The sequence below is a fragment of the Camelus ferus genome, chromosome 18, assembly GCF_009834535.1.
Source record: "Camelus ferus isolate YT-003-E chromosome 18, BCGSAC_Cfer_1.0, whole genome shotgun sequence".
Lineage (NCBI taxonomy): Eukaryota > Metazoa > Chordata > Mammalia > Artiodactyla > Camelidae > Camelus > Camelus ferus.
In genome coordinates, this window is record NC_045713.1 from 6,446,596 (window position 1) to 6,463,780 (window position 17,185).

General features: G+C 53.7%; 2 protein-coding genes across 2 annotated transcripts; one reads left to right on the top strand and one right to left on the bottom strand.

Annotated features, from left to right (window-relative positions):
- Positions 1-1,331: 1,331 nt before the first annotated feature.
- ZNHIT1 (zinc finger HIT-type containing 1) lies at positions 1,332-7,322 on the bottom strand. Its single transcript, XM_014556035.2, has 5 exons — positions 7,168-7,322; positions 2,419-2,589; positions 1,955-2,034; positions 1,657-1,826; positions 1,332-1,567 (listed from the first exon to the last, which is right to left on the bottom strand). Exons 1-5 carry the CDS (start codon positions 7,187-7,189, stop codon positions 1,546-1,548), a joined length of 465 nt encoding a protein of 154 aa, XP_014411521.2. The 5' UTR covers positions 7,190-7,322; the 3' UTR covers positions 1,332-1,545.
- Positions 7,323-7,759: 437 nt separating this feature from the next.
- Positions 7,760-15,578, top strand: PLOD3 (procollagen-lysine,2-oxoglutarate 5-dioxygenase 3). Its single transcript, XM_032459643.1, has 19 exons — positions 7,760-8,287; positions 8,677-8,768; positions 8,936-9,072; positions 9,181-9,344; positions 9,474-9,586; positions 9,758-9,821; positions 10,744-10,841; positions 11,101-11,202; positions 11,386-11,511; positions 11,694-11,815; positions 12,204-12,308; positions 12,421-12,546; positions 12,812-12,953; positions 13,043-13,156; positions 13,357-13,425; positions 13,871-13,975; positions 14,501-14,647; positions 14,887-15,012; positions 15,131-15,578. Exons 1-19 carry the CDS (start codon positions 8,176-8,178, stop codon positions 15,284-15,286), a joined length of 2,220 nt encoding a protein of 739 aa, XP_032315534.1. The 5' UTR covers positions 7,760-8,175; the 3' UTR covers positions 15,287-15,578.
- The last annotated feature ends 1,607 nt before the right edge of the window (positions 15,579-17,185 follow it).

A 17,185-nucleotide genomic window follows, 5' to 3' on the forward strand; every position in this document is an offset into this window, starting at 1 on the left:
CATCCTCAGTCCTACAACAGGAGCCTGGGGTGGGATGGCCGGAGGGCTTGGCTCAGCTGGGTCTGTCAAGGGGAACACCTGCATGTGGCCTCTCCACGCAGCCTGGGCATCCTCACAGCATGGCAGCTTCAGGATGGCTGCATATCTTATATGGCAGCTGAGGGCCCCAAAGGCAAGAGTGCTGGGGAAAAGGCAGAAGTTGCACTGTCTTTGACCACCTCGCCTGGAATGTCATGTGATTTCACGTCTACCATCATCTACTGGTCCAAGTGGTTGTAAGCCTGCCCAGATCCCAGAGGAAGGGGGCAAAGCCCCACCTTTTGATGGAAGGATAGTCAAAAATTATACAGCCATCTTTTAAAACCACCACACCGAGTACTGTCTCTAAACTCTGTCCTCGTCACCATCCAACACGACACTGTCACCAACATCACCTGTCCAACCACAAGTCTCCAAAGAAAGGGCAAGCAGCAACTCAGGAAGACGCTGGGAACATGTGGGCCAACCCCACGAAAGTCCCCCAAAGTGGGGAGAAGAGCCTGAGAAGGTGCCTAACACCGACTTGGCTGGAGCCCATGAATATCTTACTGAGGTCATTTGTACAACAAATACTTCCTAAGCACCTGCTTTGCTATGTTCCAGCGAGTACTGGGCCTCAATTCAGCAACTCCAAGGTGCTTGCGAACTTACAGCTTGCAGTCCACTGAGAGCAGGCGTGGGTGGAAGAAGTCCTAGAACCATGCGACAGTGACAGCAACCACAGCCACCAAGAACAGGAGCCTCTCTACCCCCAACTCCCCATGCTTCCCAGAAATTTCTGGGGTTTCTCTGCTGCTAATAATTCCACATACTGCAGTCCTTGGTAAGAGGGGCTTCTTAAGGATGATGACTCCCTCAGATGGGCGGCACCAAGGACAGGGGCTCAGTCTCTCCCATTTGGTTAAGTACCAGAGGATGAAGACAGGGCTGGCTCCTCCCATACTCCTCTTCTCCAGCCCTGTCCCCAACCCTCGCTCCACTTCCCTGTCACCAGTCTGGGGACCCAGCTCCACTCCAAAGATACTCAGAGGAACCAGAGAAACAAAGTGCAAAAACAAATGAACTAAGTCAATAACCAAAATAGTGACACAAAGCAGCAGCCTTGAAATGCAAAGACACGGGGTGGCAGGAGAATGGGAAAAATCCTTCACGGTCAGGGACACAGAGGGGCAGACAGTGGGAGGGATGATTGAGAGGTAGGAGGAAAAGACACAGGAGCAGAGAGTGTGAGAGCCAGGTGACCCATCAGCCTCACCCCCACAACACCCCAGGACCAAACAGGGAGGCTCCTCCTCGCGTGAGACCTTTTATTACAACAGCAATTTGAGAGCTCGGCCCACTGCCCTGCCACCGTCCCTGGGAATGAGACTGGTCTTCCCTGGAGGATGTGACCTGAGCTTTGCTGGGCTCCTCTCTTGGTCCAGGGGCAGCGCGCTTCCTTTCCGTGATGTCCTCTCCGAAGGCAGGCGATGCCTGGAGGGCCTTTCCCTCCAGGGATGCCCAGGGTCACACGGTCCACTTCAGGCACCTGCAGGCAGAGGACGCCCAAGATGAGGAGTCCAGGAGGCTGTGGGGGGAGGAGGAGGAGGGTGTGGACCTGGGGAAGGCCCCTCTCACCTGGTCTCCTGGTGGGTGCCCAGACAGCGCACAGTACAGTATCGGGCGCCGCAGCTGACGCAGGTGTATGGGGAGGGGAAGCCGCAGACAGCACAGAAGGGGCGCTGGGGCCGGGATGGGGGTCCTGCACAGGCCGTCAGGTAGTTGGGGCCCTCAGCCACACTCAGGTTCTGCAGAGACAAGGGGGCCGGTTCTGTGACTCCTCCGCCCGCCCATGTGGCAACACCCACTGAGGCCAAGGATCTATGCAGGCTCATCCCTTCCCTGTGGAGTCCTCCCCAGCCAGCTCCTCTCTCACCTGCTCCTCCAGCAAGGCCTGAAAGTTTTTTCGGAAGCGAAGTTTAAAATGGTCACCTCGAGTTTTCTTCTTTTTCTTTCCTAGAGGTCAAGAGCAATTAGTTACATGGCACGTGCCAAGAGAGACACCGTCTTCTCTGCCCATCATTCCCTGCCCACGTGCCCACCTGGGTTCTAAGTCAGCCTCTCTCTACCATCCTTCCCTGCAGCCCGTTTCTCTAATCCAGGCCTTCCTTCATCTCCACACTCCCTAAATTTAAAACCATGTGTCAGAGCTGGAAGGATCTGAGTTTATCTGCTTTATTCTACATACATGAAAGGAGACTGAGACACAGAAAGGGAGAGCAGTTGGCTCGCAGTCAAAGGAGCCAGAAGAGCTCCTGGGACATCTATCCCCCAGCCCCATGTCCTTCTACAAACCTGACCTGGGCAGGCTCTTCCCCTTTCCTCCTCCACCCTACTCACCAGTGTCTGCATCATCATCAAACTGAGGCAGCCTCTTGCCGAGCTGGGGCAGTCCTGCATGGGGGTCGTCCTGGAAGTTGTCATTCTCCAAGGCCTCAAGCTGCCTGTTGATGCGGCGCTGCCGGGCCGCCCGGTCCAGCACCCGCCGCTGTCCAGGGTCCTGGGAACGAACTAGAAGAGTTGGGGGGGGGGGGCGGGCAGAAGTTATGGGGGCAAAGAGAAGAGAGAAGCTAGGTTAGCCTTGACTCTGGGCAATGTGTGGAAGATGTCCAGGGGATAAGAGCCTTGTCCTCTGATCTCATCCTAGTTGCCAAGCCCTTGGCCCCTGTACCTTTTCTCAATACATCACTCCCTCCGGTCTGCTTCCTTCCCAGCTAAGACTGACATTTCAGCCACTCATGCCTGTTTTCTAACCCTTTGGCTCCAGCCTTTCCTCCCTATTCTAGACCCAGCCACTGAAATGCCTCCTGAAGACTTCTCACTGCTGGCAGAAATCACACAATCCTGCCGACGGAGACCATCATACACTTGGGGCTTTCCAGGCTCCCCTGGGACCTTAATGCACTCAGCTTTACAGCAACTTCATTTCCCACCTCTAAAGAGAAAGGCCACTCCATGTAGAGATGCCCATTCATCAGCCCACCCTCAATCACAACTGCATGCCCCCTCCCTCCATTCCAAGTGGATGCACTCCCCCCAAGTCCCACTGCTAAACCCAAACCCTTCACCCCCAGCTCAAGTCCTTACCCACCTCTTGCACCTTTAACCCCTCCTGCTCAACTGGTACCTTCTCCTCAACAGAGAAACCTGCTACGTGTCTACCCAACTTCACAGTTACTCTGCTGTGAGAGAGCAGTCCACGTGATGTTTTACTTCCTCACCTCCCATCCACTAACCCCCAGCAAACCAACTCCCATTCAACAGGAAACACTAACGATCAGGACCCCAGTGACCTCCTAAGGCCAAATCCAGCATGTCTACTTGAGGTCTCCATAGCCTGAGACTGTGTTGACTATTTCCTATGGGTTGGAAGGGTCCCTTCATGTGCTTCCTTGATGTGACCCCAGGTTTTCCTGCTCCACCTCTGCCTGTGCCTCTCAGTCTCCCATCTTGGCTACTCTCTGTCTCTAAGGAGATGGCTGTCCCTGTTCTCCTTCTCAGTCTATACACTCTTCCTGGGATTTCTAATCCAAACACAGGGTTCTCTCACCCCCAAGCAAACGACTCCAAAAGTGACTCCTGAGCTCCAGAACTGGCTATTCAGGAAATTACCTGCTGACACCATTAACATTGCAACTCAATATTAAATATTAAAATTCTTCCCATCCAATTCTGCTTCTTCTCCTATATACTTTTTAAAAAAAAAAAAAAGACATTGTCCTATTTTTTTCTTTCTTTTTCAGTGGAGGTACTGGGGATTGAACCCAGGACCTCATGCATGCTAAGCACACGCTCTACCACTGAGCTATACCTAGCCCCTATACTCAAGTGAATGGAATCATCTATGCGGACATCCAAATCAGAAACCTAGGAGCTCTTATAAACCTCTCTCTTCATTACCAAACCAGCTGTTCACCAGGTTCTGATGATTCTACAGAATATCCCTGTTTCATTAAATAAATACTTATTGAGCACCTGTAATCTTAACACTACCAACAGTGCCAACGGCTAACATTTCCTGGGCTGTGAGCCAGGCGCTATACAGGTAGACCTCGTTTATTGCACTCTGCTTTACTGCACTTTGCAAATATTGTGTTTTTTAAAAATTGGAGGTTTGTGGCAACCCTGTATTGAGCAAGTCTATCAGCACTATTTTTCCAACTGCATTTGCTCATGTTGTGTCACATTTTGGCAATTCTCTCAAAACTTCTAACTTTTTAATCATGATTATCTTTGTTATCGTGATCTGTGATCAGTGATCTTTTATATTACTATTTTAATTGTTTTGGCGCACTACAAACACGCCCATGTAAAACAGCCAACACCTACTTCTCAGAAAAAAAGATTCCTTTCAAAATATTACTGACCGTTGACAATGTACCTGGTCACCTGAGAGCTCTGATACAGATGTACAATGAGATTAAAGACTTTCAAGACTTTTAATTTAAGAAATACATTTCATAAGGCTACAGCTGCCATTGACAGTGATTCCTCTGATAGAGCTAAGCAAAGTCAATGGAAAACCTTCTGGAAAGGATTCACCATTCCAGGTGCCATGAAGAACATCTGTGATTCATGGGAAGAGGTCAAAATGTCAACATTAACAGGAGTTTGGAAGAAGTGGATTCCAACCCTTATGGATGACTTTGAGGGGTTCAAGACTTCAGTGAGGAAGTAACTGCAGATGTGGTGGAAACAGCAAGAGAACTAGAATTAGAAGTGGAGCCTGAAGATGTGACTAAATTGCCTCAATCTTGTGACAAAACTTTCATGGATAAGGAGTGGCTTCTTCTGGATGAGCAAAGAAAGTGGTTTCTTCAGATGGAATTTACTCCTGGTGAAGCTGCTGTGAAGATTGTGGAAATGACAACAAAGGATTTAGAGTATTACATAAACTGAGTTGATAAAGCATCGTCAGGGTTTGAGAGAACTGACTCCAATTTTGAAAGTTCTACTCTGGGCAAAATGATATTGGACAGTACTGCATGCTACAGAGAAATTGTTCATGAAAGGAAGAGCAGATTTATGTGGCAAACGTCATTGCTGTCTTGTTGCAATAAATTGCAACACTCACCCAAACCTTCAGCAACTCCCCTGATCAGTCCACAGCCATCCATACTGAAGCAAAACCCTCCACCAGCAGAAAGGTTACAACTCACTGAAGGCTCAGATGATGATGGCTACTGCTTTTTGTTTTTAGCAATAACGTATTTTTAAATTAAGGCATATACGTTGTTTTTTGAAGAGATAATGTTATTGCACACTTAACAGACTACAGTTTAGTGTAAACATAACTTTTTATATGCACTGGGAAACCAAACTATTTGTGTGACTCACTTTATTGCGGCATTTGCTTTATAGTAATGGTCTGGAACTGAACCTGCCTATCTCTGAGGTATGCCTGTACCAAGCTCTTTGCATAGATGGAATCCTTTAGTCCTTATAACAACCCTATGAGACAGGTATCATTATCATCTCTAGTTTACTAGAGTTCAGAGGTTAAGAAATGTGTCCAAAGTTTACACAGCTATTAAGCACCTGGGTTAGAATTCAAACCCAGAACTGCCCAGCATCAAAAAACATCCTCTTGGTCACTGCACTATACTGCCTCCTTTCCAAGTACCAGGCGGTGCCCCAGGTTCTGGAAATACAACCAGGTGAAGAATATAAATGATCAAACAAACAAGTACAGCACAGTATATGCCAGGATAGGGAAGTACAAAGTACTACAGAGCACATGATAGAAACACCTAACCTGGTCTTGGGGTAGTCAGGAAGATTTCCCAGAGGAAAGTAAGTCTAGGCTGCAGCCTGACTGATGAGTAGAAGTGAGCCTGGCTGGAAGAGAAGGGTAGGGTATCTTAGGCCTTGGTACCAGCATGAGGGAAGGCCTGGATGAAAGACTGTTGTGCCTTCAATAAATTTTTTAAAGTTTTATATGGTTGGTAAATAAAGTATGTGTGGGTGGGGTGGGGTGGGGAAGGATATGAAGTCAGGCAGACCATTAAGAGTCTTACCGTTAAGTGTCTAAAGGAATTTGGATTTGGGGATTTTATGGTGGGGGTTATGGAGATCCAGTGAGGAGTTTTAAGATGACTGGATTTGTACTCTGACCTTCATCTCTTTTTATCTGCACTACTCAATAGCTTCCTAACTGACCTCCCAATCTCTAGACTTGCCCTATACAATACAGCAAGCACTAGTCACGAGAGATTATTTAAATTTAGATGTAGATTAATTAAGACTACAATTTTAAATTCAGTTCCTCAGTCTTACCAGCCACACTTCACGTGCTCAATAGCCACATGTGGCTATTGGCTACCATGTTTAACAGTGCTGATTAAGACCATTCCCTGATTCCATAAGCTTCTCCTGGACAGCTCTGCTCTAGTCCTTCCAATCCATCTTCTGCATTGAAACCAGACTGCCTTTCTAAGAGATAAATTTGTTTCCCTCACTCTTCTGCCTTAAAGTCCCTTGATGGCTCTCCATAGAGTTCAAACTCTTTGGCAGGTGTGTATAATGCCTTTCAAGGGTACCTTTCCCCAGCCCTCCAGCCTCTTTTACCATTCCTCCGCAAGCTCCGAAACTGTTAACTTGTCTCCCTAAATGATTTGCTTTTTCTTGCTCTCCTACCTTGGCATTTGCGGTTCCCGCCGCAGGGAATGAGTCCCCACGCACCTGCACTGAGCGAAACAGTTTACCTTTCAAGACTCAATCCAAGCGTTTTCTTTCCCTCCAAACTTTCTGGGTTCCCTCCTTCCCCAAAGCTCATGCCCCTCCTCTTTGCCCAGTTGCTTTGCTTCCCTCTACCATAGCACGTATCACTCTGACATGTAATGGTAGGTCTGCATCTCTGCCCCGCTCACGGAAAGCCAGTTCTTGGATGGTAATGGTCTTTTTCCTTTCTCCATCCCCAGCGCCCTAGCAGGAATGAATAAAACGTGAATGCATGGCTTGGGGGCTGCCCCAACGTCAGGACCCTAGGGCCAGGGAAGAGATTTGAGAATAATAACTGGGTGAGGAAATCCCAGGCCAGGTTCGGATTTAAGAGGAGGACAGGGGGCCCACCGCCAGGGGTTTACATACCTGAAGTTTTCTTCTCCACCATTTCCACAACACAGCTGACGGAAGAACCTACTGCGCACGCGTACTACGTCACTCGCTTGGGTAAGAGCATTATGACTTCCGGCGGCATGAGCTCCTGCGCATGCGCATAGTAATCCCACCCCCTCTGACTTATTACGAGATGTTCCCTTGGAGACAAGAAAGCTTTCTGCCATATTTTATACGGGCAAAACTACTTCCGCCCTCAGTGTAGTTATGTATTGTGCTCGACCCCCGAAATGGGTCATTTTAAAGAGGTGGCGCCAGTGATCTTTAAAGAAACGTCATTTTCTTTTGATCCTCCTGAAGATGCAGTCATCACAAAGGCAACCCCTGGAGCTTCTCTGGGCAGTAGAGATGATGGGCCAGACTACCAAAGAAAATGGGCAGGCTTGAGTGGGCAATCCCAGAGGTTCCCGGTGACCCTCTGCCAAAACCTCAACCCCCAGCTTCCTTGGAACCCGGGACCGCAGACTCCTCCCTCCCTACCGCAGTCCCGGCTCCGTGCGACCCCACCCCCTCACTCTCCGGGTCTTCCGCCTGGCTGTTCAAGGCAGGGCTATGGCAAAGACCCGCCTCCGCGTCCAGCCAGACCTGCAAGGAGTCACTTCCCCTCTCCGCTTTTCAGTTTCCTCAAGTGTTATGCGGGCAGTGGGCTAGGCTGGCTCTAACCAAAGTCCACGGCTCGGAATCGCCGGCCGCAACCCTCGCCCCTCCCCCGCCTCCCGGCTGGGGCGCCCCCTCCGCTTATTCAGCTCTGCCCGCGCCCCGGGACAATCCTCTCCTTGTCTAGGGCGCCCGCATCTCGAGTTTTCTGTAACCTCTGGCTACGCCTTTTTTCCAGGGCGGAGTCCCAGACCGGCTCCTCCTTGCAGCGGGCCGCACAGCAGCCCCGCTCCTTTTTCCCAAAGCCCGTCTCCGGAGTTAGGATCCAGGCTTGCCGCCTGAGCCCCTTGCGGGCCTGTGTGCCGTCTCCGCCCGCTTCCGGCCATGGCCTCAGGCCCGGGACTCCGGCTCCTGCTGTTACTGCTCCTATTGCTATCACCGTCTCCAGCGGCCTCGGCCGCAGATCGTCCCCGGGGCAGCGACCCCGTCAACCCAGGTGAGAACCCCGGGAGGGCCGAGCGGCTGAGGATCGACGTGTCTGCTGGCCGGCGCCGGGGAGAGGGTCGGGGCCGGCCTCTTCCACTCCCAGCGTGCTCCCTAGGGCCGAATCACATGGCCCCTCGCCCACTCCCCACCCTGAACTGAGGTTTCCAGCCTGCTCGTGCGAACTGACCGCGAATTTCTGGGTGTCACTCTCATCCTGCTCCCATTGGGGTCGAAGTTTCCCCGGGTGGGAAGAGTTTAAGAGGGAATGGAAAAAGAGGTAAGGGACAGGGGCAGAGTCATAGGGAGGGGAGGGGAGGCCTAAGATGATTGGAGCGCGCTGGGCAACGAGCTGGGTGAGTGGGTTCCGGGTTCCGAGTTCCAATTCCTGGCTGGTGACAGAGAAGCTGCTGGTGATCACCGTGGCCACAGCCGAGACGGAGGGATACCGGCGTTTTCAGCGGTCGGCAGAGTTTTTCAACTACACCGTGCGGGTGAGGAGAGGAACATCCTATCCTGATGGCCCCTAGGAGCAGAGGAGGGTCTAGGGGAGGGGTGGGCTGAGGGCTGGGTGTCTGGGGCCCCACGGTGAGCCTAGTCAGGGTGGGGGGACCACCTGGGCGGCCGAGCCCCTCCCTGGAATTTTGGGTCTCCTCCACAGACCCTGGGCCTGGGAGAGGAGTGGCGAGGGGGTGATGTAGCCCGAACGGTTGGTGGAGGACAGAAAGTCAGGTGGCTAAAGAAAGAAATGGAGAAATACGCAGACCGGGAAGATATGGTCATCATGTTTGTGGACAGGTAAATGGGCTGGGGATGGGAAGAAAGAGGAGAGGTGAACAGAAAGAGGGGATAAGGATTCTGAGGCCCCTAGTGACTGTCCTGTTCATCATCCCCTCCCTCCTCCAGCTACGATGTGATTCTGGCTGGCAGCCCCACCGAGCTGCTGAAGAAGTTCATCCAGAGTGGCAGCCGTCTGCTCTTCTCTGCAGAGGGCTTCTGCTGGCCCGAGTGGGGGCTGGCAGAGCAGTACCCTGAGGTGGGCACGGGGAAGCGCTTCCTCAACTCTGGTGGTGAGTGGCAGGGTGTCCAAGAGTTGTGGGGCGTGGAGTGTTCCAGGTGCCTGAAGGCTGGAGAGGGAGTGGGGACAGGTCTGTGGAACCCTGGAGTCTCAGAGTCAGCACCTTCCCTCCCCCCCATAGGATTCATCGGCTTCGCCCCCACCATCCACCAAATTGTCCGCCAGTGGAAGCACAAAGATGATGATGATGACCAACTCTTCTATACTCGGCTCTACCTGGATCCAGGACTCAGGGTAGGGAGGGGCAGAGATGGGGCCACCATCGGCAGTGCGGTGGGGGTGGCAGGCTTCAGGCTGAATGGGAGAGGAAGGATAAAGGGGCTTTGGGGAAGATGTAAAGAGAAAAGAATGCGAAATGACCTCCTACCCCCTGTTTAATTAACTGGCCCATCTCATCCCATCCAGGAGAAACTCAGCCTTAACCTGGATCATAAATCCCGGATCTTTCAGAACCTCAACGGGGCTCTAGGTGAGGAGAAAGCAATCAGAAGGGGCGATGAGAGAGGCTGCTAGGGGTCCTGAACTTGGGAGGGGCTCCTGGTGGAACTGGGCCACCTTCTACTCACCTTTGTGTGAACTCCATCAAACACCTGAATGGCTAATAGAGTAAGCTGCACTGTGCTAATAGTAACAAAAGTAGTAGTGGTGGTACCTAACATCTATTGAACATACCATGTGCCAGGGCTGTGGGCCAGGGCTTCACTTATTTTCTTTTTTTTTTTTTCCTTGTACATATATTTTTTTATTGAAGTCAAGTCAGTTTACAATGTGTCAATTTCTGCTGTACAGCACAATGCTTCAGTCATACATGAACATATATATATTTGTTTTCATATTCTTTTTCACCATAAGTTACTACAAGATATTGCATATAGTTCCCTGGATAGTACAGTATAAACTTGCTTATCTATTTTATATATATTAGTTAGTATTTGCAAATCTCAGACTCCCAATTTATGCTCTCCCCCCCCCCCCCCCCCCCGTAACCATATGCATTAACTCTTAAGTTCTTCTTGGTTGACAATAGTAATGACTCAAAAATCAAAGGTAGCCGAGTGTCAGCCAGGGCTTTACTTCTATAATTTCATTTAGCACCACAGTCCTACAGAGAGCGGGTCAATGGTTATCCGCCCGCTACAGATGGAGAGACGGCCTCTCTGAGGGGCTGAGGACTTTCCCAGGTCACACAGGTTGTAAGTGGTGGAGCCCGTCAGGGTGGCAGCAGCCTGGTCAGTACCCTCACGGAGAGAAGGTATCCCATTCTTGGCCGCAGGCCACAGTCCTTCATTCTTTAGAGACGCTGCCCCTACCCCCCACCCCCATATTTAGAATCACCTGCTGCTTGACAACTTCGAGAGAAAGGGAGTCTAAATCCTGGCCTTTCTTCCCAGATGAGGTGGTTTTAAAGTTTGGTCGGAATCGTGTGCGTATCCGGAACGTGGCCTACGACACACTTCCCATTGTGGTCCATGGAAATGGTCCCACTAAGGTGCCCCAGCTGCTTATACCCTTAGCCCTAGCCCCTGCCCCAGTCAGTCCTGGCCCCACAGCCCCTACCCCAGATGGAGCCCCAAACCCCAAGAACTCCAGCCTCTCCAAGCAGTGAGTCCTCCCCAGCCCCAGGTGCAGAGGTACTGGGAGAGGTTCTCAGTGTCCACTGCTCCCCCTTCTGTCCTGTCCCCTGCTTGTCTGCCCCACATCTGGCCCTGGGCTCCTCTGCCTCAGCCTCTCACCATCTCTCCCAACAGCTCCAGCTGAATTACTTGGGAAACTATGTCCCCAATGGCTGGACTCCTGAGGGAGGCTGTGGGTTCTGCGACCAGGACCGGAGGACACTCCCGGGGGGGCAGGTGAGGAGGGGTGCCAGGGTGGGGTAGGAGAACACTCTGAAGCAGAGTGTGCAGGGAAGGCATGCTGGGCAGCAGTGGGAGGGGACCAAGCTCCTGGGACCCCCAAACCTGGCAGGGTTGTAAAGAATAGACTAGGTGGGGGGCAGGGCTTTCCTCTAAGCCCAGTCACCTTGTATCTTCCAGCCTCCCCCCCGGGTGCTTCTGGCCGTGTTTGTGGAACAACCTACCCCGTTCCTGCCCCGTTTCCTACAGCGGCTGCTGCTCCTGGACTATCCCCCCGACAGGGTCACCCTTTTCCTGCACAACAACGTGAGACACCCTGACTGACAGCCTCTCCTTCCCCAGGGACCCTGCCCCGCCCCAATCAGAACTCCTGCCCCCACCCCCAGACTCCTTCCAGTACCCTTCCCACTCACCGCCTTCCCCCATCCTGCCCCTCAGGCGCCATCTGCCCTGCCCTCTCAGTGTCCTCCATCTCTCCCCATCTCCAGGAGGTGTACCATGAGCCCCACATTACTGACTCCTGGCCCCAGCTCCAGGACCACTTCTCAGCTGTGAAGCTGGTGGGGCCCGAGGAGGCCCTGACCCCAGGCGAGGCCAGGGACATGGCCATGTGAGTGGGCATTGGGCCCGGAGGGGAGGACAAGGATGGGTGGGGGGTGAAAGCAGTGAAGGAGGGGCTGTCACCCACTGCACCCCCCTTCCCTCTCTGTCCTCCATCCAGCCTCTCCTCGGCCTGCACACTCAGATGGGAGAACCCCTGGGTCCTGGAGAGGAAGCACACTGGCCCCAGCCTCCTCTCTTACCCCCCACCCCTACCCCCCGTAGTCTTTTCTCCCTCCTGTCCTCTTGCTGGTGCTTCTACCCACTTTCCTCCTCTTCTCCTCAGTGGGTAGGAGGAGTTCCACCTACTCTCTGTCCCCACTGTGTCCCCCACCTCCACTTTCCCCTTCCCACCACTCCCATTTCAGCTCATCTCTTTGTTGGTCTGTCACCTCCAGGGACAGTTGTCGGCAGGACCCCAAGTGTGAATTCTACTTCAGCCTGGATGCCGATACCGTCATCACCAACCCACAGACCCTGCGCATCCTCATCGAGGAGAACAGGTTGCTTGCCCGGCTCAGCCAGAGGGCCCTGGAATAGTCCCAGGGAACCCCCGACTCCTTCCCTGGACACAGAGCTCACCTCTGCTCAGCCCTCACCTCTGCCCATCCACAGGAAGGTGATCGCACCCATGCTGTCCCGCCACGGGAAGCTGTGGTCCAACTTCTGGGGAGCCCTGAGCCCTGACGAGTACTACGCGCGCTCCGAGGACTACGTGGAGCTGGTGCAGCGGAAGCGAGTGTGAGTCCCGTCTGGGCTGCAGCCCCTCCTGTTCTCTGATCTGGGTCCAGACAGATGCCTGCATCCTACTCCAAAGCCCCAGTCTCAGGGCTCCTTGTGGCCACCAGTAAGACAGCAGTTGTGGGGTAGGGACTGACTGTGCAGTGGGACCTGAGAGGGTCTCAGCCAGCAGTGATGGATGGAGGAGGTGAGGGGCTCCCAGGATGAACTGGGTGGAATTCTGGGGGGCCGTCCCCCTCGCTGACCCTAGTGTGGGTGCCTCCAGGGGCGTGTGGAATGTGCCCTACATATCCCAGGCCTATGTGATCCGTGGGGAAACCCTGAGGACAGAGCTGCTCCAGAGGGAGGTGTTCTCAGGCAGCGACACTGACCCAGACATGGCCTTCTGTAAGACTCTGCGGGACCAGGTGAGCAGGTCCTGGGCTCAACGTGAGGGTGCTGGGAGGCAACCCCCTCGCTCTCCATCACCCTGCTCACACCCTCCCCCCAACACCAGGGCATCTTCCTCCACCTCAGCAATCAGCACGAATTTGGCCGCCTCCTGGCCACTTCCCGGTACGACACAGACCACCTGCACCCTGACCTCTGGCAGATCTTCGACAACCCCCTGGTGAGTAGGCAGCCCCTCACTCAGAAGGTATGCGCCCCTCACTAAAGGAGGAAGCCTCATCCCCACCCCACACATGCTCACACTCTCGAGTGACCTCCTGCCCCCTGGGGAGGGGGTGGTCCAGGGGCTGGGGCTTCCTGGGTGGGAGCAGATGGAGTAAAGAGGGCACAGATCGAAGTGTAGCCTCCCCCCTCCCCCAGGACTGGAAGGAGCAGTACATTCATGAGAACTACAGCCGGGCCCTTGAAGGGGAGGGACTCGTGGAGCAGGTGAGCCCCACTCCGGGCCCCGACCCCACAACGGCCATCACCCCTTAGTCCACTGCCTGCATTAGTGTTTTTCCAACTGACTTTCCCAGCTACCTTAAGGTTTTCTGCTTGGGCAAAGGCTGAGCAGACAGGCCTGCAGCCCCTCCCCCCCCAGCATTAATCAGAGTAGTCCTCTTTTGTCTATTGGGTATATTGGTGTATGGCTAAAATGGTGTTTTAAGCTATTCTCCCAGAACCCAGGGCTCCAAGACTCTCAGCACTGCTCCCACCTTTTCCTGCCCCGCCTCTCCTGGCCCGTCACCACACTCTAATCCCGTTCCTCCAGATTCCCGCATCCCCTGGCTTCTCTTTCTGCTCCCTGCTTTTTATCCCTTCTGCTGGCTGCCTGGCCCCTCCTGAAGCATCACCCAGCCTGTTGTTCTTCCCCAACCCCGCCTGTCCTCAGCCCTGCCCAGATGTGTACTGGTTCCCTCTGCTGTCAGAGCAAATGTGCGATGAGCTGGTGGAGGAAATGGAGCACTATGGCCAGTGGTCAGGAGGCCGGCACGAGGTGAGGGGCTGGGGCAGGGGAGGAGGGAGTGTCCCCAGGAGGAGGGAGGTGCTGGGTGCGATTGAAGGCAAATGGAATCCAGAGAGAGGGGTCCCCAAGGGGGAGGGGCTCACTGGGAGCACAGATGCATTCATTCATTCAAGAAATACTTACTGGGCGGGTCCTAGATACCGGCCACTGACCTAGGCGGTGCAGGTGCCTTGATGTGTTGTGCAGGTTGAGCTCTGCCCTCTTGAGTCTCACCTGCTGTCAGGAACTGCAGCCACCCAGCTTCTAAAGGCTGCAATGGGCAGCCCAAGTGTGCAGGAATCACAGGAGGGGTCCTTGGCTCAGACGAGGAGGGATGACCGAGGAGCTTCACACAAAAGAGGTGACATCTTATCTGAGACTTAGAGGACCAGGAGCAGTGAGTCGAGCTAAGAAGTGGTCAAGACTTCCAGACAGGGAAACAGGCTTTAAGGCCTGGAAGTAAGAGGAGAGGGAAGGCTGGCACTGCCCTGTCAGCTCAGTGCCAACTGCCCACAGGACTCAAGGCTGGCTGGAGGCTACGAGAACGTGCCCACCGTGGACATCCACATGAAGCAGGTGGGCTACGAGGACCAGTGGCTGCAGCTGCTGAGGACGTACGTGGGGCCTATGACCGAGAGCCTGTTCCCAGGCTACCACACCAAGGTGGGCTGCTGCCTCTGCCACCCCTGCCTCCTCCACCTTCCTCCATCCTGTCTCGGATGCAAGTCTCCAGGCCATGCCTTTTTGGCCCTTGAAGCATTTGGGGCCCCATGGAATGAGACCCTCAGGAGGGCAGCCCTGGTGGGAGTGCAGCCCGCAGGTCGCAATGAGAGCCCCTGCCGCCACCCCCGCCACCCACGACCTCAGGGCCATCCCTCCAGCGCCTCCATTCATCCCCACAGACCCGGGCGGTGATGAATTTCGTGGTCCGCTACCGGCCGGATGAGCAGCCCTCTCTGCGGCCGCATCACGACTCATCCACATTTACCCTCAATGTCGCCCTCAACCACAAGGGCCTGGATTATGAGGTGAGACCCCATGGCCCTCCACTTACTCCCCTGGTCTGCCTCTCACCCCTGATATCTGCCTGCCACCCAGTCCCCACGTCTGCTCACTCTCCACTTCTGTCCCCTTCTGTCTTCCCAGGGGGGCGGCTGCCGCTTCCTGCGCTACAACTGCGTGGTCTCGTCCCCGAGGAAGGGCTGGGGGCTCCTTCACCCTGGCCGCCTCACCCACTACCATGAAGGGCTGCCCACCACTCGGGGCACTCGCTACATCATGGTGTCCTTTGTTGACCCCTGACACTCAACCACTCTGCCCAGCCTTCCCTGCCATTGTGCCTTTTTGTGCCCCCTTCTTTGGAGGGGGTATCTCCGGCTCCTCGCCTCCTGGGTATATGTTCCATGTGCCTGGGACTGAATGTGTCGCCTCACCCCTGCCCACTGCCACGTGGCCCTCAGGAAGCTCATGGAGCCCCCAGCCCCGCCCCTTAGCCCCCAAGGGTTCACAGGAAGAGGGCTTCTGGGGGTTCGCCAGGTAATAAATTATTGTTTCTCAGTATCCCTCTCAATAAAGGAGGATTTGTAACTCTCGAGACCATTTATTCTTTCATCCACCTGTGGATCCCATATCCTTCCCTCCACCCAGAGTAGACAGGAGACCCGGGGTTACTCCAAAGGAAAAGAATAGAGAAGAAGAAAAGGCAGAAACATGGTTTTAGAGCAGTGTGGGAGCCTAGAAGCTTCCCTGGATCCCATGTCTAACTGCCCTTCATTGCCAGACTGAAAAAAGGACCTCCCGTGTCAGGTTCAGATGAAAGCGTAGCCAGCACTCCACGCCCTGCGCTCCCCACCCCCAGCTCTCTGCCTTGATCCTCTCCTCACTCCCTGGCATCTTCTCCTTTGCGTGACAGGTGGAGGTGGCATAGCCCCGAGCTGGGCTCCAGGGATAGTGCTGGGGAAGGAAGTCCCCCTGGGGGCATGGGCTCTATGAGGGAAGACGGGCTGGAACTTACTGCGGCTTCTTGGACCTCAGCTTGTAATTAGGCAGGATCAGGAGAGAGGAATCTGGAGGGTCAACCCAAGAAAGCTTCCTGGAAGAGGGGGATGGGAAGCAGCCTTGAAAAAGACACCTTCTAAGAGCTGGTCTTGCTTCTAGCCTCAAGAGGAGCATCAAGCCCTTACTGAGCCCCTGGAGGCAGCCTGAGGACAGCAGACCATGCCCCTTTAGCTTAGTTGGCCTCAGCCTCTATCAAATAACTTACTGAATTCATCTCCCATTGTCCCTTGCAGAAGCCTTTTAAAAATCAAACACACCTGTTCACCTATCCTAGGACATTTCCTGCCTTGCCATCCACAGCTAGATTCCCCTCCTTCCTTCCCCCTGCCCAGACTTCTGCATGAAGCCTTCCTTCTGGGGGAAGGGGCTGGCTACCTGGGTAGGTCACCTTTCCAGGTGGACTAGGCATCTCTCTGGCCAGATTCTTAAGTACATCTCACCCTGGCCCATGCCACCCTCATCCCATGCTCCATGGATGGAAGTGGGCTGTGCAGGGACAGGAGAAAAACACCTCTTGGCAAAAGGTCCCTGCACAGGGATGCTACATGAGAGTGAGGCAGGGGACAGGGACAGAAAGTGTGTGCCAGTCTGAGCAGTAGGCCTCCGGCATTGGAAGCTGGCCTATCCTGTCTCCTGCTGACCCACCATGCATTTAAGGAGCATCTCCCGTGCACCGGGTACCCGTCACAGGGGCTGCGGTGATGAGCACAATACTTCTCTTCTTGTTGCTTACAGCGTGTGGGACACCTTAATCAAAAATCACCGTGATGGAGGGAAAGTAACTTGTGCCAGGAGAGAATGTGACAGAGGCTCCTGAGGGGTGTGTGTCAGATGTCCCTAAAAGAAGTCACGTTCCAGACATCACTGGGGCAGGGGGCAATGTGGGGGTGGCGGAGAAGTAGGCACAACGTACTGGGTGTAAGATAGACTGAAGGATGTATTGTACAAGAAGACGATCTGTTATCTGATAATGACAGTGATTTCCTGGTTCTTACCGCAGAAATACAGTATAATTCACGAATTTTTATCGCAAGTGGCTGTCAACAATACTAAACCTCATGAAGAAAATGCGTCGGTGATTTCTAACAACACTATTCTAACAATATGTTAACACTAAATTGGTTCTGGAGTCCCACTGATAAA

Coding starts and splice junctions, on each gene's coding strand:
- ZNHIT1 (XM_014556035.2), bottom strand. CDS start 7,189: ATGGTGGAGAAGAAAACTTCAG. Junction 2,035..2,418: donor TGATGATGATGCAGACACTG/GTGAGTAGGGTG, acceptor CTTGACCTCTAG/GAAAGAAAAAGAAGAAAACT. Junction 1,827..1,954: donor AGGCCTTGCTGGAGGAGCAG/GTGAGAGAGGAG, acceptor TTGTCTCTGCAG/AACCTGAGTGTGGCTGAGGG.
- PLOD3 (XM_032459643.1), top strand. CDS start 8,176: ATGGCCTCAGGCCCGGGACTCCGGCTCCTGCTGTTACTGCTCCTATTG. Junction 11,512..11,693: donor CCCTTTTCCTGCACAACAAC/GTGAGACACCCT, acceptor CCCCATCTCCAG/GAGGTGTACCATGAGCCCCA. Junction 13,976..14,500: donor GGTCAGGAGGCCGGCACGAG/GTGAGGGGCTGG, acceptor AACTGCCCACAG/GACTCAAGGCTGGCTGGAGG.